Source organism: Fundulus heteroclitus, chromosome 23 (assembly GCF_011125445.2).
Source record: "Fundulus heteroclitus isolate FHET01 chromosome 23, MU-UCD_Fhet_4.1, whole genome shotgun sequence".
Classification (NCBI taxonomy): domain Eukaryota; kingdom Metazoa; phylum Chordata; class Actinopteri; order Cyprinodontiformes; family Fundulidae; genus Fundulus; species Fundulus heteroclitus.
This window is the reverse complement of record NC_046383.1, coordinates 12,545,230-12,569,719: the sequence shown is the minus strand read 5'-3', so window position 1 is coordinate 12,569,719 and position 24,490 is coordinate 12,545,230. Positions and strand designations below refer to the sequence as shown.

The following is a 24,490-nucleotide window of genomic DNA, read 5'->3' as shown; positions in this document are numbered from 1 at the left end:
GCAATATTATCAAAAACCAAATAGAAATCTAATTGCCGTTTAGAAAATTTCAGACTTTTTCTTCACTAATGCTCCATAACAGAAACAGGCAAAACAAAGACCATTCTAGAAGTAACAATCAGGATTGTAGCAAATGTCAAAACCGAGGTGCTGTAGATCCAAACCAAAGGTGCCTTCAAAATGTATGGATAAATATATGAAGTGTTGGGGAGCATTTTACTGACAGTATCAATAAGAACAAAGCAGGTGTTAATGTAAACTTTGCAACAGTCTAAAACCAAGTTTCAAACATATACAACTAACAATGTGGAAGTTGTATTTTTTTATTTCACATTTATTTATAAAGGTATATCTCACTGGGGCAGAGCCTCAGTTTCAAGAGTAGCCTCTTTTAAATAGACAAAAAATTTAAAAAACTTACTGTTATCAGTACAAAGTATACAAAATAAATAAATAAAATATACAAAATAAAAGACTGTAGCAATAAAAGATGAGTTGATGTTTTCTCCATTGTCCTGAATACGTGTGGGAAACTCATCAGTTCAGTTTAGCTGCACAGCTGCAGGTCTGTAGTTTGTTCCAATAAAAAGGCCATTGTTAGAAAATGCCCTTTCCCCATGTTTTGCATGCACCGAACACTGGATGTCATAAACCAATGATTTCATATTTTAGACATCCTTCTTTTTCCTTCATATAACAAAGCAAACTGAAACCAGTGAGGGAGGATAAATAAATTATAAAATGAGGTACCTCTGAGGCCCCTGCACTCTTAAAATTGTTATACAGAGAGAAGTCAAGAAAACAAGTATTTTCTAACGTTTCAAAGGTGATCTCCGTAACAATCAGTAGTTAAATATAAATGAGAACTAGTTCAAGTCAAAATCAACAAAACATTACAAGAAGTATTGCGAGTAATGGGCAGTGATGGGAATAACAACGTTAATATAAGCAGTAACTTTCTTCACTAATGGGTAATCTAATACATTACTTTTTCTATCCAAAGTCACATCCTTGAGCAAAACTAGTCACCAAGAACAACTGTGTCACAGCAGAAACTCAGCTGAGGTCGACAGGAGCTCAGTGAACAAAGGAGAAGGAGCGAGGCTATCCAGCAGTCTGAGCTCTCTGCTGAGAGGCATGACAAGCTTCTTGTTTTGAGATACAAACACCAGTTTAATGGCTAGAATGGATGAAGCTAAAGTTGGATCTGACAAATAATGCTTTATATTTGAATATAAAATGAAAACAGGAGCCTCTACCAGGCCTCTCCTGTGAGAGCAGCACTTGTGGGGCTTGACATAGCTGGTCAATGGCTAAAGACAGGCATGGACTTTATGTCTTTCATTACACATTTGCATTTTTATACCTTAGTTTTACTATGCAGTAAACATACATTACAATATTGCATTGAAACCACTTCAGCTGTTTACTTTTCTGTGGGATAAAAACAATTGTACCTGGCCTGGGACTACAGATGAAATATGAAGTGGTGACCATTTGGCTTCTTTAATTTGGACAACAGTACATTGATTGACAATCCTAACTTAATTTCATACTTATTTGAAAGCCCATTGCAACCAATTAATGTGCAATAAATATAAGATCTAAAGCATCTGTTGTGTCGAATTGTTGTGATATTACAATTAGATAAACTATTGTATCTACAAGATGGAGTTTGATTGGTGTCTCATTTCTTATTATCCTACAGAAACATTTGAATAGATTAGACTCATGTACAGTGTTTCCTGTTTGTAGTTGCTTTTGTTAAGTGTTTGTTTATTAATCATATGTTAAGTTCTATAATAAACATTTCAACATGCATTTTGAAATTCTATTAAGAGGGGATCCAGATGCTTTTACATGTTTAAACAGGTTTTTAAAGTAACAGAATAGTTAATTCCCCTGGATAGAGGTTTGCTTTTAAAATATTGTAACTCAATCACTAGCTCACTTTTTTGAAGAAGTATTCAGTAACTTCAATTAAATACTTTTTTTAGAGTAACTTTCCCAACGCTGGTCATGGCTGCCTCAGCAGCTGTCAAAAAAGTAACAGATGTTGTGGATTATACAGCGTGAAAAAGGGGACAGTTTGTTCATAATAACACAGTTTCTGAAACCTCCTAGATTAATTTGTTCCTGTTTGAAATGTTTACAGGAGGAATCGTTTTCTAGAGCAATGGGTTCTCTACATTTAGGGAGATACATTTTAGTTTCTTTTTATTATTTCCTTTTGACCATCCGCCAATAAGAAAAAGACAGCTTTTCATTTCTGCACTAATTAACCTACTTCACTAACTAGGTGTGTGTTCTCCCAGGTCATGCAAGCCTAAAGGCAAGTCAAAGAAAATCTGAAATGAACTGCTTATCAGACACGTCTTGTCCAACAGCTGGGAGTATGCATGCTCCAACTGAGCAGAAACATTTAAGTATCTCTATTTATATTGTACATGTCTTCTCCATTTGTATTGTGGTCCACATTCTCTGGTCCCCTCAGACCTGGACTTGATTTCTTAATCATCACACCTGCCCCTTGTTAAGCCTTCAGCACCTTCATTCTCTCCCTGGTGTTTAGCTGTCCTCATTTTTATATCCTTAATTGTTGCCTTGCCAAATTTTAACCCAAAATATCCCTTCAATAAAAAAAACTATGTTGCTTAAATCCTTGACTAAAGTGTCCAATGTGCCGTCTGTGTCAGGAGAAATTAAACACAAACTCTAGTTTTCTTTTCATTTAGAGAACTCAGCCTTGCCTTAGCTATTTCAACACTCTCGGGTATTTCCCTCAGTTTGCGTTTTAAAGAAAAATGACAACTAGTCTTGACCCCAACCTTTCTCCTGGAGTAACATGGTGGTGAAACAGAGTAATGATAATTTAGCAACCACTTCTGACCTTTCTTAAAAAACCTATTTAAATTCCGATTTTGATTTTAAATGGCTTCAAGGTAAAAAGGCTTAAGAACAAACTTCTCTAATGTGTCTGACTCTCCATCACATCACCACAGCCCCAGACAAGCCCATGCTGTTAGCATTAGTCACATTACTTTAATAAGCTATGCTGGGAAGGTAAGCTCAGGTTGCAGTAAAATACTTACTGAAAGAAAGGGAGACATCTCTGCAGCCATAGAGAAACCTTACCAGTTGAAACACTGCCTCCCATCACAGTTAAATGGTGGTTTCTGCGGATCCCAACATTACATCTCTGCACCTTAATTACGCATTTGCTCATACAGCACAGTATTTTTTCAAAGTGATCCCAGCTCAGTGTATGGAGCTGAGATCAGATGACACGCTGGTTGCACCTGCAGCATTGTAGCAGACTCGTTGCCACCCTGGAACAGCTGAAGGGAAACAGACGCAAAAACAGCCAATCAAGTCCTTGTGGCGCCTGAGTGTTACTGATATCAGACTGAAATTACTCTACATGTAAATTTTTCCTTTGAAGTTTTTCAAAGAGTGGAAGGAGAAAATGTCTGTGAGCTGGTAATATCTCTGAGGATCAAATTGCAAAGAATGCGAAACATCAGTGTGGTACATTGCATTCTTGGCCGCATTCAACAAATATGCAGACCAGGGTCACAATTGTGTATGCATAAAGTTTTTACGCTAACGAGATATTCAAAGGCGCATGAATCAAAAATATACAAAGAAAAGCAAAAATTGACTGGAAGGAGATTAAGGACAAAACTACTACACCGTGAGAGTCCAAAGCAAGCAAAAAAAGCGATGCTTCAACAAAACAAACAGACTACTCTCCCCATTACCTTGATCAAACTTGAGCTGCATTTTGTAGTTTACACTTTGTGCTATGGTGGAACAAAGTCCAGCTGCTGTAAGACACAGCATAAACATTTCTATTAGCCTTCAGCTACACTTGTTACAGTTTGTCATGTCAGTGGGGATACATGATGCTGGATACCAGTCCAGTCTAACAGGCTGATTTAAACAACTTCACGATGCAGATTCTCTGGCTGGTATTTGAAACTGAACAGAAGTTGGTTCAACCGTAACTCTGAGATAGGGAAATAGCAGCTAAAGGTTTTAAATTCTCTGTGTTATGATAAACAGGGAGGTTGTCGCTGGTGTTAGATCTTTTTCATAATGACAAAAAATGCTTTACTGGAAACTCATATTTTAGTGACGAATGATATTTACAACAAATAAGACATTTTCTTTGACTCATCTTCAATCATTCCATTGCAGCATTTGTCAGATGTGAAAATATTGAGGATTTGGCAGCATATTAATGCCTTTATTAAAGAAGTAAAAAAAAAAAAAAAAAAGTTAATTACCAGGGTTGTGCCGTAAAATGCCAGATGACAGTTTGTATTTTTATGCACTGTCCCAACAGATATTTAGTTGTTTTTAAATTAATTATGCTGCCAGCCAAATCACAACTGACTCAGCTTAAAAAGTTGATCTGAACAGTTGATCACATTTTGAAGAAATTATAGTTAGATTATTAAAAAAATGACTTGTCAAACTCTAGTTAGAAGCTGAGATATTAGGTGGCACTTGGGAGTTCCTGTACAGTCATTATCAGCATAAATGTCAGGTTTAATGAGCTTTTTGGGGGTTGCAGTTCACATTACAATTACTGCAACGTTGCTGGTTACTGTACAGATGTGCATTATTGTCAGAGCAAGGGAATCTGAGCTCCAGTGATATTCAGGGCACATATGAAGCGCTGAGAAAGTTTTTATAATGGTAATTCTGAATTCTGAATTAATATATTTAATATATTTCATGTTTAATTTATTTACTGGGTATGGAATACACATAAATTCATTTAACTTTCAGCAGTTATGAATCTACAAACGTCAGACTGAAAAAAACACGACGGGCCTTAGAATAAATGAGAAGTCCTTCCTGCTGCTGTTATTGATGTTTTAAAGCTCCCGTGGCTGGTCCTCGCTGGAAAACATTACCATCTTCACCAGGATGTTTTTTCCAGTCAAAAGGAAGCCCACCTGTACCGCTGAGAAATGGGGTTGCAGCAGAAGTTCGCAGACATTTTTCATTCTGCAGGGATGAGCTGGTTGCTCCCAGTTTGCCCCGTTAACCAATGATTCCCTACAGAGGCTCGGTTGAAATTATTCAAATTGTCATGGAGGTCACTGGAGGCAGGCTCTACTCAGCAGAAAAATCTGCTTTTGTTGCCCCCCCGTCCCTCTCCACCTTATGACTCAGCTGACACATCCCTGACCCCCGGTGGGCAGATCTCTTTAAGCCTGCTCAGCTGTATTTTTATGTGCAGATCAATTATTTGAAGCACTACAGTTTGTCTGTGTGATATATGGAGAAGACTGGAACATCTGTTGTTTATGCGCTACCCAAGCAGCTCGGTTGCCTTTGCATGTCTTGTTTGGCAAAGCTGTAATGGAGTTTTTCTTTTTTTTTTTTTTTTCACAGCCCGCACTCTTGCTCATACATCCCCTGGAATCACTGTATACCGATAAGGATTCCTTCCACTTCAAAGCACAACCAGAACCACAGGAAACACTCTTTCCCCCAAGGATAGCGCCTCTGTTTGGCTCTTGCATTTATTGAAAAATGGCAAAAGGGATGTGTCAATCTCCCAGACGGAGCAGTTTCTGACAACACAGCAAGAGCGGGATGATTGCAAATGCATCTCCAAACGAGGAACTCATGCAGAATTCATGTAACAGGTCCACTTCATGAATCCGTTTTACAAATTCAGTACAGCACCTGCGACTGCTTTGTTATTATTGTGGCGCATCAAAGTAACTTGATCTGCCTCTGTGATGTGCATGACATTGAACCAGCCCTTCAGACGAAGAAGAAGAAGAAAAAAAAACTACATATTTTCTGCTTTCTGATGGCGCAGCAGTTTGGAAATCTCCAACAACCTAAACAGACCGTGGTACATTTCATTCAGCGGAACCTGTAGTCGGTGAGTCAGTTAATAAATGGTAAAGTGAGTTCATAAAAAGGGGCAGCACTGGCCTAGAGGTTAGTGGAGCTGGTTGGCGAACGAAACATTTTACGCTCACTGCATATTCTCAGAACAGCAAGAGGAAATAGTGTTTGAAGTCAAAGCAATAAAAAAAGTCCTCCACCCTGCAGAAAAGGCTGCCTCAATTCTCTGCGAGGGCAAAATATTTCTTCCCAAGTTTGTAGAGTGAGCAATCTGAGCGGCAGTACAAACAGGACACAGAAAGCATTTCCACGCTGACACAATTGACAGGCGACCTACTGTATGCTTTACAGGAAGAAGGTAGAGAATCATAGCTGAATTACAACAGACTTTATTTTAAAGGACATATTTCAAAATACCAACCTTTAGAAGCATGTGCTATTTTTCAAAGAAGCCGTTACCACACTTTCTAAACTATTCTCAGCTCAACTCCAGCAATGAAGAGAAAGATATTCTCCTCACTTCCAGGTGGTGTTAATCAAAGATTTTAATTACCGCACTGATAACAGGCTCATGCTGCTAATTCGTTAATGAGGATTTGGAACACAGTTGTCATAATTGTTTATAGTTAATTTAGAGAGCAGTTTCCAAGCTGTGCTGATTGTTTTTAACTTCATGAATTATTTGCAGCACAGAACAGAAATAATTTTCCACTGAATGAGCTCAAACCAAGAGTTTACAGACTTGTAATAACTATCTGGACATAGAGCTTTAGATGACCATCTCTGGGCTGGTGCCTGAAGAAATTTATAATTTTAGCATTAATTTTACATCCAACAATTTAGATACAAGACCCAATTCAGACTCTATAAAGGACTAATTAGTAAAGGAGCTGAGAGCTCCAAGGTATTACGGGCCTGAAATTATAAAATGCCATATCAGATGACTACTTTTAATTTGCTAGCTTGTGATGTAAATAATCAGTTTACAACTATTTGAAAGCCACGGCTTTAACCTGACCCTTAACATTGCAACAACAAGCTTTAGGTGCACAATTCCTACCGTGTCATTTTGCATTTGTGAATGGGTTACATCACATTGTTCATGGCAAACTCTTTAGAAAGGACAGACACAAAAACGGTTCCGATAAAAGTCCATTTCTATGTGGACTTGGCTTCAAATATATTTTGTAATTGGATTTTGAATTGTAGGCAGTTTGTAGCGCTGCTGCCTTGCAGAAAGAAGGTGCTGGGATTGAATCCCCAGCCGTGGCTCTTTCTGAATGCCATTTGCATGTTCTCTCAGCTTCATCCTAAAGTCCAAAAACATCACTTTTAATTTGTGTCTCTAAATTGCCCCCAGATTTGAGAGTGTACTTGTGTGCATGGTTATTTGTTTGTGCGTCCCTGTGTTGCCCTGTAATGGACATCCAACCCTGCAAGTACAAGCGAAGATAGGTTATGGATGAACGGCTGTTGGATGTGTAGTGTCCATGAGTGCTCTGAAAGGCATTATTATTATTATTGATAGTGGTAGTAGTAGTATTAGTAATAATATTATTAAACTGTTCATATTCACAAGAAAAGGGATGTACGTTAACTGTTTAGCCAGTAAATCTCAAGAATCCTGTCATGCCTTCAGAATCCTAGAAAAGCATAAAACATAGACGAGATTTACAGAAGTTTAATAATATTAGTTTGTTTAACAGTTCAGAAAAGTATTGTAAAATACTTGTTTAACCCTAACCCTAAAAATAATTGGGCTAAAAATAAAGGCTCACTGGTTAAATAATTCACTTAACAACTAACAATAGAAGAACAATTTCTACAAATATTTAATATAACAAGAAGCTTTTTTTTTCCAACCAAGAGTCCTTGGAAAACTAACTTCATCTGACCATTGTTCTGACACACTGGGAAAAAAATAAATAAATTACAACCACTTGTAGGGTTTTTCTTTTCTTTCATGTGTCCTGTCTCTGCATTTCAGGCATGTCATATAGAGAAGCTGATTACCTACATGCGCTGGGGGAGGCTTGCTCTACAAAAAGAATATCTAAACACAGTATCCTAATTATGTGTTTGATTATATTAAATTCAGAGTCAATAAAGCATCAAAGTAGGCAGACCACATTGATGTTGTAGCAACCTGTGTTTGTATGGCATTCAACCAGTTGTTTGTTTTGTTGTGTGTAGAAATTAGTGTGTTTTGTGGGTGTGTATCAAGAATAAAAGAATCAGGAGTCATTTTAGTCATGATGTAATCATAACAACATTTTGGTGAGACACCGCCTCAAAATTCATATATATATAGAGCACACAGACACAATTTAAAGACATCTGTGGAAAAATTAAGAAGGAGCATTTATAGAGAATACCTTAAAAAAGGAAAAAAATAGACTTTGAAAAGAAAAAGCAAAATTTAAACTTAACCTGTTTACCAGGAGGGAAGGACTTATCAGAACGGGAAGAATTATATTGTTAGTAGTTAGTAAGGCATTTTCAGATAAAAAAAAAATAAATCAAGTTAAATGTACCAAATATCACTTCCTGACAAGCTGAAAAGTGTGAAAATAGTGCCTAGCATCTGCTAAAATTTTATATTCAATTATTTAAATAGCGGGTGTGATCAGTGACAATGCGTCTGGCCCTTTTCTGGGCTAGTGCAGCATTTTGTCCAGATTTTGTATATGGCATCCCACAATACCCTGTGATGTCCTCACTACCAGCGGTACCCCACTCTTACGCTGAGACACAGAATGATGTCTGTTGTGACTCCATACACGTTTATGAGCAGCAGAGTAGAAAGTCCAGTTTGTTTCAGTTTCCTAAGGAAGAAGAGCCGTTGTTGAGCCTTCTTCACCAGGTAGGAGGTGTTCACAGTCTATGAGAGGTCAGAGGAGACGTGAATGCCCAGGAACCTTGTGCTGTTCACACACTCCACTTCCTCCCCTTTTATGCAGAGGAGTGAATTTAGTATTCATGGCTCTCCTATAATTTACTATAACCTCCATGGTCTTACTGGTGTTCAGGATCATGTTGTTCCTGGAGCACCACCAGATTGTGGACCTCTACAATATGGGGCGACTGTGGCTTGATTACAGCTTCCCCTTGCCACATGTCGATGTGCCCCTGGGCAAGGCACTTAACCCCAAGTACCTGTGTATGAATGTGTGCATCACGGCTCCAGCATTGAGGTCACTGTTCTTGCAGTATGGTGTTGAAGGCTGAGCTGAAGTCCACCTAACATAGGTGTTAGGCTGCTGCAGATGAGTCAGAGCCATTTGAAGTCCCAACAAGAAAGCATCCTATTTAGAGCGATTCTCCCTTGTGTCCTTGATGTATTTCAAGTACTTCATGATGTAATCACTGATGCAGCTGACAGTTGATTTCTTGGGCACAACGATGAATGAATTCCATGATGATGAGACCATGGAGAGCAGCAGGCAGATGTTGAAGATGTCAAGAAAAATCCCAGCAAGTTGGTGCATCTTCCTGATCTTCCTTAAGGTACTTGGCGTAGCAAGTACCTTAAGAGGCAGATGCTCCATCTGGATGTTCAGACCTGCTGCTTGGAGAGTCGAAGCGTGCTACTTGTACCCGTGCTTTGCCTTCTGGATGACCTTTTTCAGCTCAGTCCTAGTCCTGCTCTAGGCTAGGCTGCCTCCTGATCTGAACACTGCATCCTCGAAATTGTGATCCAAGAACCCGAGGCGGCCGCAGTTATCTGCAATCATTGTCGATGTTGGACCTGAGGCTATAAGCAAGTTTGTTACATGGAGGTGCACAGTTGTACTGTACAGCTGTACCCCCAGTACCCAAGACCAGTGAAAAACAGGTGGACCTGGCTCCAGAAGGCCACAGCGGTCACAAGCAGAAACAACGCATCACCCCAGAGAAGCCGCTCCACACAGAGGTAGGTCATCAGTGAGGCACAGGAGACGCAGCCCACAGGTCAAAGAGGCATAAAATGAGATGCTGGGCACCAGCCCCACATGACCCAGCCAAACTGCCACCCCAGCCATGAATGGCAAGCCTGGGAACCAGTCCCCCAACAACCCAGGGCATGCACCAAGCCCTGGAATTAAGAACAGCCAACAGTAAACAGGGGAGACAATTTTAGAGGTTGAGCTATAGTGGTACTCAAAAGAAATTTGGCAAACACGAGTGAAGCAGCCACTTCTGAAGTGTGTCATTCACCCCCAGTTTGAATTTGGATTAAGGGATTAAACCAAGCCCTGCCTGTGTGGAGTTTGCACGTTCACCCTGTACATGCATGTATCTCAGCTTTCCTTCCACAAACATGTTAATTGTTAAATACTGTACATTTACACATGCATGCTATTTTTCTCTGATGGATTGTCAACCGCCCACCCCCCCTCACACATACACATGCATACAAACACACACACACGGCGGTCTCCTAATTTGATGCACAACGCCACCCTACTTCCATCCCCCATTTTCCTATGAAGAATAGACAGCTATTAAAAATGGGTAGATGGACATTTTCCGCAAAAAAACTGATAATGAATTCAAAATTAGACATGCCAGCTGGCACATTTTAGCATGACGTAGATGATGGAAATAAACACTAATTGACTGTAAAATCAATCAGACTCACATTCTGCAGAAAAAGCAAGTCACTATTAATTAATTCATTTAGATAATATTATATTTTGGTCAGTTTGGCAACTGCAGGGCACAGTATGAAAATAAAACTGGGTCTTTTTTGCCCACATTTATGACAATATAGAACAAAGAATCCTAAATTTACATTCAGCCTGGAAACTGTTTTTTCTGAACATTTTGGTTGAGAACAACAAGCATTTCCAGGTAAACTCCTGAACCCAAGTTCCCACTGTGCAATTGTCATGAGCAAATCTTTCATTGTGAAAGAAAATCCCTGCTAGTGAGTTTAAATTGGTGGTCTGTGGTTGTTCAGTGTAACAGGTAGACTGAAGTCAACCTGCGACAAATATCAAGCAGTGTCTAAAGCATTTTCTGGGAAGACCGTGCTGTGTAGCTGCTGCTGTGACCGACATCTCATTCCAGTCCTTCTTTGTGCAGCCTTAAGCACTTCCAACTTTGTCAACTTCCCTCCTCTCCCTCTTCTACAGTCTGACTCTAAGAACAGGTTTATTAATGCTCACAACCTGCTGTCCATTTATTGATAGACTGATATGGATCTGTCTGATGCATTGTGCTGCAGTAACGGCACACTGCATCAGACAGACCTGAACAACTACAGTCAGTTGTTCTTTTACGGGCTTTCAGAACGCACAGCATGTGCCAAGTTCAAATGCTTGTTCTAACACCATCAGCTCCCAGATCTTTCACAAGAAAAAGACGGCACTGTTTCAAAGCTTCCATGTCAGCAGTTCAAAAAACTGCAATAGGCTTTACCAGCAAATGAATCAAACGACATGTCGGAACTGTAACTAAAGGAAGATGTTTAAAATAAGGTTAGCAAGGTTGCATGGTTAGAGCAGGATGCTCGCATCGTGGAGAGCCTGTGAGTTCCCCAGTTTGAATCCCACAGACTGAAACTCTAGGTCCCTGAGCAAGATTTGTTGCCCAGAATGATCCCCAGAAGCAGCACAGTGGCAGCCCATTGCTCCCTAAGGCACAGTAATGCAAACTTATTTCTATTTCAGTAACAAGACAATTCAAGGTGCTTTGGCATGGGTTACATGTAAAAAACAAATTTCCTGGCAACATACATCACAATGAAAACTAAGGGTGATTATTATTGTTATAATTAATGTAAATGTACAAATTCAGGTAACATGGAATTTAAAAATGTAGTATAGGCCTTAAACTAAGAGCTGTACAATATATCACATATTTATTGCTGTACTAATTCTGCTAAATGCAATGTGCATACTGGGAACAACTGCCTGAACTGCAATAACTATTTATTCGTTGTTTAGGTCCTTGCATTTAAGCTCACTATGCCTATAATAAATTTAGTGACACTTAGTTTAATGCAGCATTTAAAGTTTTAGGAGGTAAATGAGTCCAAACTAAGTTGTTTAAATGCCAAAAAACCAGACGCTGGCCAAAAGCCATGTTGTCAGATTGTAGTGATTTTTTTTTTCTTCTAAAGATGGATGGACTGCACATTATCTGGGTTGTATAATCGCCATGAACCGACAGTAGATCATAGCTTTATCGCAGGATAGCAGCGCCACAACCTCCAATCCTCTCTTGTAATTTGCATCCTTTGTTATTGTGTCAAAATAATATAAAGAAATTGCAACTTCTCATATAGCATCACGTTATGTGAAACAATAAACTGTTTCTACATTTTGAGAAAGACCCTCTCTAGAAAACTCTGAGTATTGCCCCAAAAACAGTAAATCACTCCTTCATTTCAATGAACTACACGAGCTGCCCTCACACCCTTTACCTCCGATTCCAGCTTAATTAAATAAATTTTTCTGTTTTACCAATGGGGGTCCATGTTTGTCCAGCTCAGATGGGAAGACACCCTGAACCCCTAAGAATTTCAGAGCCCCTCCTATTTTCTTCTTCTTCCTACCTCTGAGTCTGCAGGGCGGTATACACTACCAAAATGATAGTATCACCACAGTCTTTGTGACAGACAAATGTGGCACTTATGATGACAGCATCTTTCTCTGATCAATTGGCTTTTGTTTTTCCAATTCTTTTTCAGCTTGCAGCTTTGTGGACTCCAGTAAAGCACAAGCGTACAGTAGTGCTGATCTTCCCTTTTTTTTGTTTTTGGAACAACCTGGGAGAAACACAATCACTGCTGTGGAAATTTACCACTGTGCTGCCGGAGATCACTTGCCTATTAAATTTTCTGGCACGCGCCGTTACATTCTTCTTCTTTGACATTGTGTTGATGAAGTTTCCGTGCTTATGCGCTGTTTCATCTGCTCAGACGCAGTAACTGTCGCCACTCATGATAACTGCCCAGTCCCTGTGTTTATTGCAAGCTGCTGCAGCAGCTGGAAGCATAAAACACATTTCTTCCTGACCAGCTAAGGACTTTTTTTTTTTCTTAAAGAGTTATACAATAAAGCTTGTGATTATAGCTGCAAATGTTTCAGCTGACTCGAATTGGCTAGACAAGCAACAATTCCCTTCTTCTGCAGGAAAACATTGAGGTAAAACAAAATCGTTGCAAAGTGAAAGGTTGCGTTTATTTATTTGACTTTTTTGCTTGCAGTTGAATCTTATTCCCAGACGAATCCTTTCACTAAGCATTGTAATTTCTAACAGTGAAAACAAACAGGAAGCTTATTTAGTGCAAATGGCTATAGCTGGCAAAAAAAAAAAAAAAAAGTTCACAGGTTGCTACATTTTGTTTACTGGATTAATTCAAATATAAATGAACGCTGGGGAATTTGTTTGGTTTTTATATTGAAATGAAAGCTGTGCAATGTTAATTATTTCTCAAATGGCTTCAAAAGGAATAACTAATTAAAGCATTTCCCTCTGTGCATATAATTTACAAATCCTAATTGTTTCTCTAGAAGTTCAAAAAACATAAATACAAATGTGCGGCAAAAACCTTTACCGCCAAAGGAAATCGTTATTCTCTCTGCTAATGGAGTCTTGGGATGATTTGTTAAAGCAGGCTTAATAAGTGCATCTCTGTTCTCACAGTCTGTTTATGACATCCCCGTTGCTCTGAAACACGACTGAATTCTGGATTTGAAATACTGACACGACATCTTATCTGCATCACCTTGTCTCTGAGGGATGCAGCGACAAGACATGTCTTGTCACATATCCAAAGTTGGGCGGTTCGATGCCACCCACTGACAAAGCCGTCATAGCGTAATTACCCACCATTCATTTGAGCTGACATGCTGACAGATGTTTTGGTGCAAAGATGTACGGCATCTTTCTTTTGCAACCTGAGCACTTCCTCCGCAGCTTTCCAGCTGTGCACGCAGCTGTATCTGCTGACAGCTAACATTGATTCTGCTCTCTGTGCAGCCTTTCATTTACATGTGATCTACATATTGAGAACATATATTTGCATTCAATATATTTTACTTATTTTTCTACAGCGAGGAAGACGAGTATCCGTTTCCTTTGGCTAGGATGGCTCAGTGCTACCTTTGGCTTAGCTCAACCCTGAAATTTGAAGAAATCACAAATTTGCACCTACTCTGTGGACGAATGTATCATTGAAGCACCCATGTGGGTGGGATTCATTCATGCAACAACCGCACATGCATTCAAGAAACCTAGAATAAGCCCAAGCCCACTTATTCTCCATTCAGCTGGACTAAAACCTAAAGTCCATCTGCTTACCCGCCTGGCTTCAGGGTGGCTGATGCCATCGTCTACCTCCAGCATTGAGCTCTGACTAACCTGGTGAAGCCTGGAAGCCCTGTGAGGATCATGCTGTTTGATTTCTCCCTGGCCTTTAATACCATCCAGCCAGGACTTCTGAGGGACGAGCTGCAGCTGTCAGGAATGGACCCCCACCCATCCCAGTGGATGCCGGACTACCACACAGGGCCGTGTCTCTGACAGGCTGGTCTGCAGCGTTCCTGTTCACCCTCTATGCTACAGACTTTTACATCAACTCACCAGGCTGCGATCCTCGGAAACGATCAGACGACTTTGCCATAGTCGGCCTGATCCCAGGTGAGGCTGGCTCAGCGTACGGACGCATGATTTTGTGGAATGGTGCCAGCGGAGCCATCTTCCACTCAGTGGAGCAAATCCAAGGAGCTGGTGGTGGATTTCCACAGGCGCAGACCCACCCCACTGACCCTGGTGAGCTCCCAGGGAACTGACATTAATACAGTGGACTCCTGTGGGCGTTCACCTGAACAATAAACTGCAGACCTTGTTTGATTTTTATTGCCTCGTTATTGTGCTATTGTATTATTTTACAAGTAAACACATCGTGAGCACTGCACACTCCAGAGACAAACTCCTCATATGTGAACACATTCCTGACAACTAAAGCTGATTCTGGTGCTGATAAACTGGACCGGAGACACGACAGTGATGCTCTCTGCAGGCAGAGTCAGAGCAGACTCTACCTGCTAAGGAGGCTGAGACCTTATGGAGTGCAGGGAGCGCTCCTGGAGACTTTTTGTTTTACTTTGTGGTAGCATCAGCCTTCTTCTATGGTGTAGTGTGTATGAGCTGGAGCTCATCCTCAGCTGAGAGGAAGCGGCTAGATGAGCTCATAAGCCAGCTCTGACCTGAGATGACCCCTCAGCCCAGTGCAGCTGCTGGGAGACAGAAGGACTCGTACAGTATTTTGTTCTAATATTGTTCTTATATTGAGTCTTTTATTCCTATTTTCTGTAAAATAAATAATTTAAGTGATTAAGGCTCTCATTAGTCTGGTATTTCACAAATATGAATAATTTCAGCAACGCTTTATTTTTGGATTGATGTTAGATAGCGTGAAAATAAAAAGTTATGTCTTTGCATACACGGTAAATGTAAATATCTCATTTTAGCTGTAGATTAGACCAAAACCTGGCATTGCTTCATCATTTCTCAAGCGTTCTGGACCAGGTCCAAATAGGAAGCAGTTGAGCTCTTATAATCACCGTAATCTATCAAATATGACCATGTATGCTAATGGCCTAATTCATTAAGATAATTAATCTATCTGTATAGATTCACAAAAAAAAACATCCCTTGTAATTAACCAACCTTCAAATACTGCTCGAATTTTTTTGGTATTAAATATTTAAATTAATAAGCAGATGTGTTAATTTATGTGCACAAAAATTTTACCACATTGTATTAGAATCTGTGGTTAGACAATAAATTATGACAGAGAACGCCTGTTAACTCCATTCCCATAGGGGGTTACAGTATGTGAATATTTCATAAAAGGTATGAGAGGTCTTCAAGCATATTTATTTAACAACTAGAAAACATGAAATACTTCTACTTTCATATTTCTGGGCCTCTTCCTTAACAGTGAGATGTGGTGATGAGCAGCAATACGCTTTTTCTTTTCTTAAATGGAGGGTAATCAGTTTCAATGTGAAATAAAAAAATATTAACAATGCAACACCAATGATCACTTCCTGGTTAATGTTTTGGGTTTTTTTACCAGATTTGCTGTGAAATATGTTAATTCAGCTTTTAACTTTATGTTTCAGTGTTTTTCTTCTTTACCTGGACTGCAATGTTTAGCTGTGACACCATCCAGGAGGAAAGTATCAGCTGGGCTACTGCTGCCAACAACTTTATGTTCTCATTCTATAGATGAAACTATTGGCCCTGTTTTTTATTGTTTAACAGCATTTCGGTGCCAGACATACCTTAGGCTGGCTGACCCTTTACTGCAACTAACTGTGCGCTCTTTTTCATCATATAGACTTAAAAATGGGCTCTGAACACATCTGCCTAGCTGGGTTTTTGTTTCCTAGATGAAGCTACTAAAGGAGCTTGTATTGCCTTTAACCTTTTACTTTTCTCTCACATAGAAGGTACTCCTGGATCAGTGGTTCTGTGTCTCTTTTGTGTCCCTGCTCTGTCTTCTCAACCCCTGGTCGGTCCTGGCAGATAGCCATTCACGTTAAGCATGGTTCTGGTTCTGCTGGAGGTTTCTTACTTTTTAGGGGGAGTTTCCCTTCTACTGTTGTTACATGCATGCTCGTTATGCGAGATTGCTGCAAAGTCAACTACACAATGCAAACCACTGTCCTCTGTGGATAAATAAACTGGATTGAGTTGAAATACAGACGTAATTGATTAATTTGAAACAATAGTTTTATCTTAGTATCAAATGAAACATCTTATTTTCTAGTCAGAAACATTTTCAAAGCAGATTTCTGTTGTTCTGGTTGGGAGCGGGTCTTTTGGTGATTACGTTTCTGAATTAGACCGCATGCAGCTTACCACATCAAGTGGTGCATTGAACGGAGCCACTAGTTCTGGGATAAAAACTGCGGGCTAAAAATGCCGATGGACAGGATCAAGGATTATTTGACCTTACACATGCAGGCTGGACTCAGTGAGCATCAGCAACCAAAACTCAACACAAAAATGTGTTGTGTGAAAACCTGAAACTGAAGACTGGAGTTCTGTTAACAAGGTGAAATGGCAGCAACACTTTATAACTTTACGGTCTTTTATGTGGCTTTCATAGAGAAGGACATGGGACAAAATATTAATTCAATTATTAACCAATTATTATATTTTTAGATCAAAATTCAGAGTATTGATTTAATTCAATTCAATTCAATTCAATTTTATTTTTATAGCGCCAATTCATGAAACATGTCATCTCAAGGCACTTTACAAAGTTAAATTCAATCATATTATACAGATTGGGTCAGATTATACAGATTGGTCAAAAATGTTCCTATATAAGAAGAATTTACTGATTTAGTTTAGGAAGCCCCATATGCTTAGAATATTTAGGCACTTTTTCGTTTTGGTAATTTATCTGCTTTCTATTACAACCATAACATTACATTTTTAGTAATTATTTTCTCATACACTTCTCTGTATTTCAGCTTTATTACTCTATTATTCTGTATTTTTAAATGATTTATGCTATGTATTTTTTTACTCTCATTGTTTTAATTACTTTTATAAAAATGCAAATTATAATTTAATTTCATACGTTTCTTTTTTTCCAGTGGTAGCTATATCTTAGTATTCATGGGCTAGAAAATCGATTGTTTTTTTGCACGACTCAAATCTGTGTTACAGCTGACAGAATCAACCTTTTTTGACCTTCGTTTGAAACCTCATTGGCAATGTTACTGTTTACATTGAAGTTGTTTTAAATAATTTTTCTCAACAACAGAAATATAACATTCCCAGCACGTAGCTAAAGGCCAATAAAAAAACAACCTAAAATATTTTTTTGGGTGACTGTGGCTCAGTGGGTGGAGCAGTTGTTTTGCAATCTGAAGATTGTGTATTCAGTTCCAGGTTCCCTTATTCTCATGTAGATGTGCCCCTGGGCAAGGCACTTAACCCCAAAATGCCTACTGATATGCGTGAGTGTGACTGTGTGAATGTGGCTTCAGTGTAAAGAGCTTTGAGTGGTCAGTGTGACAATCCATATAATCCATTTACCATTTAACTGTTTTAGTATAAAATGTGTTTTGTTCATCCAGTAAAGTGTTAAAAAATAAATAGCATTTCAAACATTTCACATCACAAAGCTCCATTAAAACCTCAGACATAACAGAGTTCTTAAACACTGAAAGAAAAAGTAAAATGTCACACTCATCCTTGACTACATGGATTATTATCACAACTCTTTCAGATAATATTTCTTCAGATGTACAACTGATTCAACTGTATGAGAATGAAATGGAAAATGGTCTATAGCGCCAAAAAAAAAAAAAAAGGCCTCTGTGATTGTGGTGAACTTTAGACTTTGCCGATGCTTCATAACTTGCCGAGGTGCAGTGGACTGCTGAATGAGTAGTCGATAAAAACTGCTTGTTCAGGGCGGCTCTCGTGTGTGATTCTGTGTTATGAGGCGTGTTGCTAATTTCACGCTCGCTGAACCTAAACTTAAAAAGTTTACTTTGACGTTCTGACAGCGCTCACTTGATAGACAACCAATTAAATTAGCAAACAATCTTCACCTGCTGCGTGTCTTACTGGATAAATTTGGATAATTTAACAAGTCAAGTAAATAAAGTTAGAGATTAATTTAGAATTAAAATATCCTTTTATTGACCCTCAGTGATTACATTCAGGTGTAAAGTAAAACACGAATGGAAGGTTGTAGATACACCCAGGGGTAAATAAATAAAAAATAAAAAAAACAGAAATAAGAGACTGTACAGTGATGGCCAATGTACTCCATCAGAAACAATAGCGTAGAGATATTAGTTTATAAAACTAGCAGACTCAAAAAATTTAAGAAGTATGTCATTTATATGAAAGAATATGCATATACACAGGCATATATATATATATATATATATATATATATATATATATATATATATATATATATATATATATATATATATATATATATATATATATATATATATATATATATGGTTATGAAGTCTCACAGCTGCTGGGAGGAAGAACCTGCGGTAACGCTCCTTTATGCACTCAGGGAACAACAGTCTTTCACTGAAGGAGCTTTACAGCTGCACAACAGCTTAATGCGAACTAATGATCACCTATAAATCAAATTAGCATCAGATGTATTTTTTATGCAACTCTAGTGCTATATAGTCAAATGCATAATTTTAGTTAGCCCTTCAAACATTTCATTAGGAGTTGTTCCTGTCCTGTTATCAGCGGCCTGTTGTTAACCCAGCCAGCCAGTTTGATAATGTGTAGCACTCTCCATTTAGCACGTTATCAGTCTGGGACGGCTCCCATCAAATCCATTTGGGGAAAGGAGGGGCATTCAGCAGAACTCTCTGAGCTGATTGGACAAAGCGACACCTAGTGCCCGCCTACCAAAGATTGGTTTTAGACAATCACGGTATCAAATGAAAAAACACAACAAGTTTAAGCTGGCCAAGGCTCTTCTTGCTGTTCTCCTTTAGAAGATGAAATCCTGGATTCTGACAAAACAGATGTGAGAGCAGCAGCTATGTGTGCGTCCTCCTGCACTTCCATGTTTATGTTGGTCTGGCTGTGGGCTCATTAAATCCCAATACTGCAACAGATTGGCCCGGACCGGTTCTGGTCACAAACGGTTGAAGCAGGAACAGTACAAGATGGATTCTCGTGTGTCTGTGGATGCACAGATTACACGACGATTGAGCTTGCTAGGTTAGTCTACTGTAGTAGCTACTACAAAACCCAGAACAGGAAGTTGTTGTCACCATGACAACAGTCATCACTTAAGGAATTTTGACGTTCACCAGTTTGACCAACATTCCTTTTGTCTTGTAGAGCCTGATATTATTATCCTTGATGTATTGTTGACTCTTTTCACAACATTTTTGATTGTGAATGCAGTTTTTTTATGTGGACCATAATTCAACGTGTACATGTGATACAACATATTCTGTGACCTAAGAAAACTAATCTTCATGAAGTCAAGAACATCCGTGTGAAATGTTCAACAAAATGCTGTGTAATATTCCCTCAGAACTTTATATAAACTAAATTCCCAAATGGGATTTATGGTTAATTATCTATTAAAGGAGGATCTAGGAACTGCTTATTTTCACTGCACTTACAGTGCCTCTCAAATGTATTCCTACCAATGGATATTTTTCATATTTTGCAGTTTTACAACCACAAACTTGTGTTTTTTTTTTTTTTTCAGATTATTTGTGAAAATTCCACACAATATGGAAGAACAATGGTAAGTGTTTTTACTTTTTTACAAATAATCTGAAAAGTGGGCCATGACATTTCATAGAGTATTACAAATTCTCAGGCTGTAGGTCTGCGCTTTGATTCGGTCATACATGAATATTTGACACAACCTAGATCACAACAAATGTTTTCTTTCACAGATTTAATTTATATAGAGATACATAACCAGGACATTCTTAACTTAATTAAATACCCTCCAATTTGATCTTAATATTAATAAAATGGAATCAAATTCAGTTTAGAATGCCATTTGTTAAAAACTTGTCTATCCAAGGATTTTGTCTAAAGTATGCGATATTATTTCCAGCTCTCTGTGTAAGGACAAGTCCTGCTGGAAGAGGAACTTCAGCCAGGGGACGTTTTTTTATTATTATTTCCAGACTGCTGTGTGTTTGGCAACAGCATTCTGCCACCATACTGTTTCACAGTTGGCATGGTGCTTTCATGGTGATCTGCAGTGTTAGTTTTCCACTACACAGAGCACTCTGTATGTGGGCCAAAAAGTTCAGTCCATGCATCATGTCACCAGAGCATGATTTTGGTGCTTTGTGAGATGTTCAAAGTTTGAGGCAATTGTTTTATAACCAAACCCTGTTTAAACTTCACCACATATTTCTCTCTGATCTATCTGCTGCATTATTTGGTCTTCATGACACTGGTTGTTCACTAATGTTCTCTAACAAACCTCTGAGGCCAGAAACACAGCTGCATTTATACTGATGCCCCATAGGTTGAGTCTGTTGACTCAATGATTGCACTAGATTTCATTTAGATCAGGGGTCACCAACATGATGCCCACGAGCCTGTTCTAATTATAGCACGACCTGCCAGTGAGCTGCATCTAAACGTAATTTTATTCCCTTCCTCTTCCTGTTTATTCTCACTTGCATTTATATAGATTTAAAGACAACAATATCTATAACGAAGCATGAAAAATATATGTTTATTTTAAAAATATGTTTATTTTACAGAAATGTATGATTAACTCTGACTCTTCCAGTTAAAAGGTCAGCACTGGTAGCCCTTCATATGACGCAACGCCAATGAAGTAGCTCTCAGTTTCGAAAAGGTTGGTGACCTCCGATTTAGACGATATCTGAATAGAAGGGCTGAATAAATACACAAGTTATCTACAGAGCAAAGTCTTACGTAAACAGTCTGAAAATCGTGTATCTTTGCCCTTCAGCCTCATGTACTTCTTCCTATTATTCACTACTTTATGTTCTTTTTTTCTCCTAAAATCCAAACAATATACTTTTGTAGGCGTTAACATGAGGGAAATATGAAAAAGTTCAATGTGCGTGAATACTTTGAAAATAATATATTATACAGTTGCATTTATCTGTTTTCAACATTGTTCATGATAAGTAATAAACTTTGATGAACCTTTATCGACATCAGATAAAACTACAACATGTAAACTTGGCTTGTGTTTAACATTAAATGGGACCTAAAGAAAGTATAAATGAAACATAAGGTTCTGCCAAACGCCATAATAGTTTTAGTGTAAGATAATAAAGGGTGGTTATGTATTTCACTTTTATGGTGCCTTTAAATGTCCAACAGGGATTTAATAAAGTTTCAAAAGCCACTGAAATAACTTTAAACTCATCATTGAGCATCCACCAATTAACTCTTCTTTCCCACATTTACAAGCCTGAGTTCACTGGCATACTAAAGCTTCAGTGCCGCCACCAGCAGTCTACAGCTTTCTCTCTGACCCCTTGAGAAAACTACCACTCAGATATCCACGAGTCATTTGGCTCCAAATGCCAAGCCGATTGCAGCCGTGCATCCCAGCACATGACAGATAAAGCAGGAGATAGGCCCTTGTGTAAAGCCGTTGGCTGCATGTTGTGATGACATAATGCATCATCCCCCACCTCTACTTTATGAGGCTGTTATCTATTTCATTCAGATATAATTCAAGCATATAAAATGTGATAACGCAGGGCTTTGAATCTGTGCAGGTGTTTCGTGTCTCCCCAATAAATCCTCTGAGCAGAACAGTTATACTTTACTATGATGAAGGAATGTCACAAATCCTCACAGGGAGTCTTAGCTCTGTGTGTGTGTGTGTGTGTGTGTGTGTGTGTGTGTGTGTGTGTGTGTGTGTGTGTGTGTGTGTGTGTGTGTGGATGCAAAATACCAATCCAGCGTGGTGCCGCCTATTTTTATGCATGTATTTCTGCCAATCATCCATTTCCACATCAAAACTTCTAATTAACTTTTGATACACTCAGCCTGCCAAACAAGCAAGGGTCACACAAACAAATCACGTTTTGCATGTCAGGAATATTTAGTCATCGTGGGAATATTTGAGCCTGCAGGGGGAGAAATGGAGGATGAGAAAAAGTTATTTTTTTTTCTGCACTGATAGCGACTGCAGAGCTTGAAAGCTAAATCACTTTCAAAAGTTAATCTGCTATAAATCCTGGCAGGCAGTCTAAATCTGAGCAGAGAAACCTCTGAAATAAAACACGGATTTTAAATGATACTCAGAGACAGCAGGTGCTTTAAATCGATTCTGCAAACTACTTTTACTTTTCAAGAAAAACAGCACCTTATACTCATATAAGACACTGCACATTAAACTTTTGACGGACAGTAAAACAACTCTGAAGCTGGTAAAAGAAGAAAGTTTGGGAAACAATAAGAAACTTGCAAAGGTAACCAGAGTTCAGCTGATCGATGACTTGAGTGGTTATAAGCCTCCGCTGTTTTTCTGATTTAGCGGCCTGCTTTGTTCTCAGCTTGACTGTAGATGTTTAGTTTTATGGACAAAGAGCTTTCAGTGATCAGTGAAACTCACTCAGGGATCCTACAAGCAACAACACGTCTCCTTGGGACTACCAAACAGCTTCTGGCGTGTTCAATCTGAAGTAAGTTACCCACACATATTTGCATGTCATCATCAATAAGTCTGTAACTAAGTATTTTTACTCACCTTTGGTGATCAGAAAATTTACCATTTACTTACTAAACTGAAGTGGATTTGTTTTAGTTAGGCAGTTATTCATTGACCTGCTTAAAAACATACAGATGAACTCATTTATCTATTTTACTTGCCTAGTCATAACACTGAACCTAAGTTATTTATTTATTGATTTACTTTTTTTTTTTTTTTGCTTATTTACTAACCCACCAGTGTATTAATTTACTTACTTATTGATCTACTAACATACCACCTTTTTGAATTATTTTACTGCTGTGTTATTTTTTTGTTTTACTTGAGTACATCCTAATTAACTGACATACTAACTTAATCATTAGCTTACCTATTGGCTTACTGTAGTTATGATTAGTTGAAACTCCACAGAGATTACCAAGAAACCCTGACTTTGATTAAGGAACAGTTTACTCAACCTGGAGTTTAACATCAACAGCAAATGTCCAACAAGTAGTTTGAGTTTCAGCTGCATTATATTCTAACCTTTTAGGCATGGAGGAACCTGTCTCTACAGCTACGTGTGTTAAATAACGTACAAATCACAGAATATTGCCTAAGTGTGCCAAGGCTCTTTAACTTTAACTTCAGGTTTGTCTAGGGTTATGTCGTAAAGCAAGGGAGTCAAGAGGCACCAAATATAACTGAGATAAAGGATGATTAAATAAAAGTACAAAAAAATGCAAAGATTGTCATAATAACATAATTTTTGTTATAATATAGATTTTCATAAGTCTTCATTTTTCCCCATATTTAGTTATTAAGTAAACTGCACACAATTTTACTCAATTACTGTTTTTAGCTATTTATTCTTCATATCCTAATCATTTAGCAGTTTTATTTATTTATTTTCCTTTGAATAACTGTCCATATGTGTGAAAGAATCTCCCAAATGCACTCTGGACTTATTTCTGTCTTCTGAGGTCTTCATCATCTTGTCATAAACTTGTAAGACAGTTTGCTTCTTGTCATTTTCAAAGCATACGGTCAGAGGAGCGGCGCTGCAATGACACATAAACACCAGACGTACACATTCAGAAAGAGGAAACTAACAAGGAACAGTGTTATGTGGGCACATCACACTGATTGTTATGTGGGACAACCAATAAGATGATCCCCCTGGAGCTGGAAGCTAAAAAAAAAAAGGTTGTCCACTACCTTTAACTTACTCAGTTATTAACTAATTTACTTAAATTAAATTAGTAAGTTATTTACATGTCTTGTTATTTATTTACTTTCCTTCTTAATTACTTTTTATTAAACTCATTTACTTATCCATTTATTTATTTGCTGGCTTTTTTTTTGTTTGTAGGAGTACCAACTCTTGGTTGGCATTAAAATCCTGTGTGTCAAAAGCTGTTCTGGCAAAGATTTTGT

At 38.4% G+C, this 24,490-nt stretch overlaps 1 protein-coding gene across 3 annotated transcripts in view; it reads right to left on the bottom strand.

The window, feature by feature from the left end:
* The window catches only part of fstl5 (follistatin-like 5), a 247,596-nt gene that overhangs the window by 206,979 nt on the left and 16,127 nt on the right, over nucleotides 1–24,490 (bottom strand). The window contains exon 1 of one of the 3 annotated variants that reach the window (XM_021320641.2): nucleotides 3,093–3,245. The exons of 1 other annotated variant lie outside the window; for it this stretch is intronic. In XM_021320641.2, coding sequence (XP_021176316.2) covers nucleotides 3,093–3,226 — 134 coding nt within the window. In that variant the 5' untranslated portion in view covers nucleotides 3,227–3,245. Of the gene's footprint in view, nucleotides 1–3,092; nucleotides 3,246–24,490 lie in introns of those variants that run through there. One more of the 3 variants, XM_021320642.2, reaches the window with a different exon arrangement.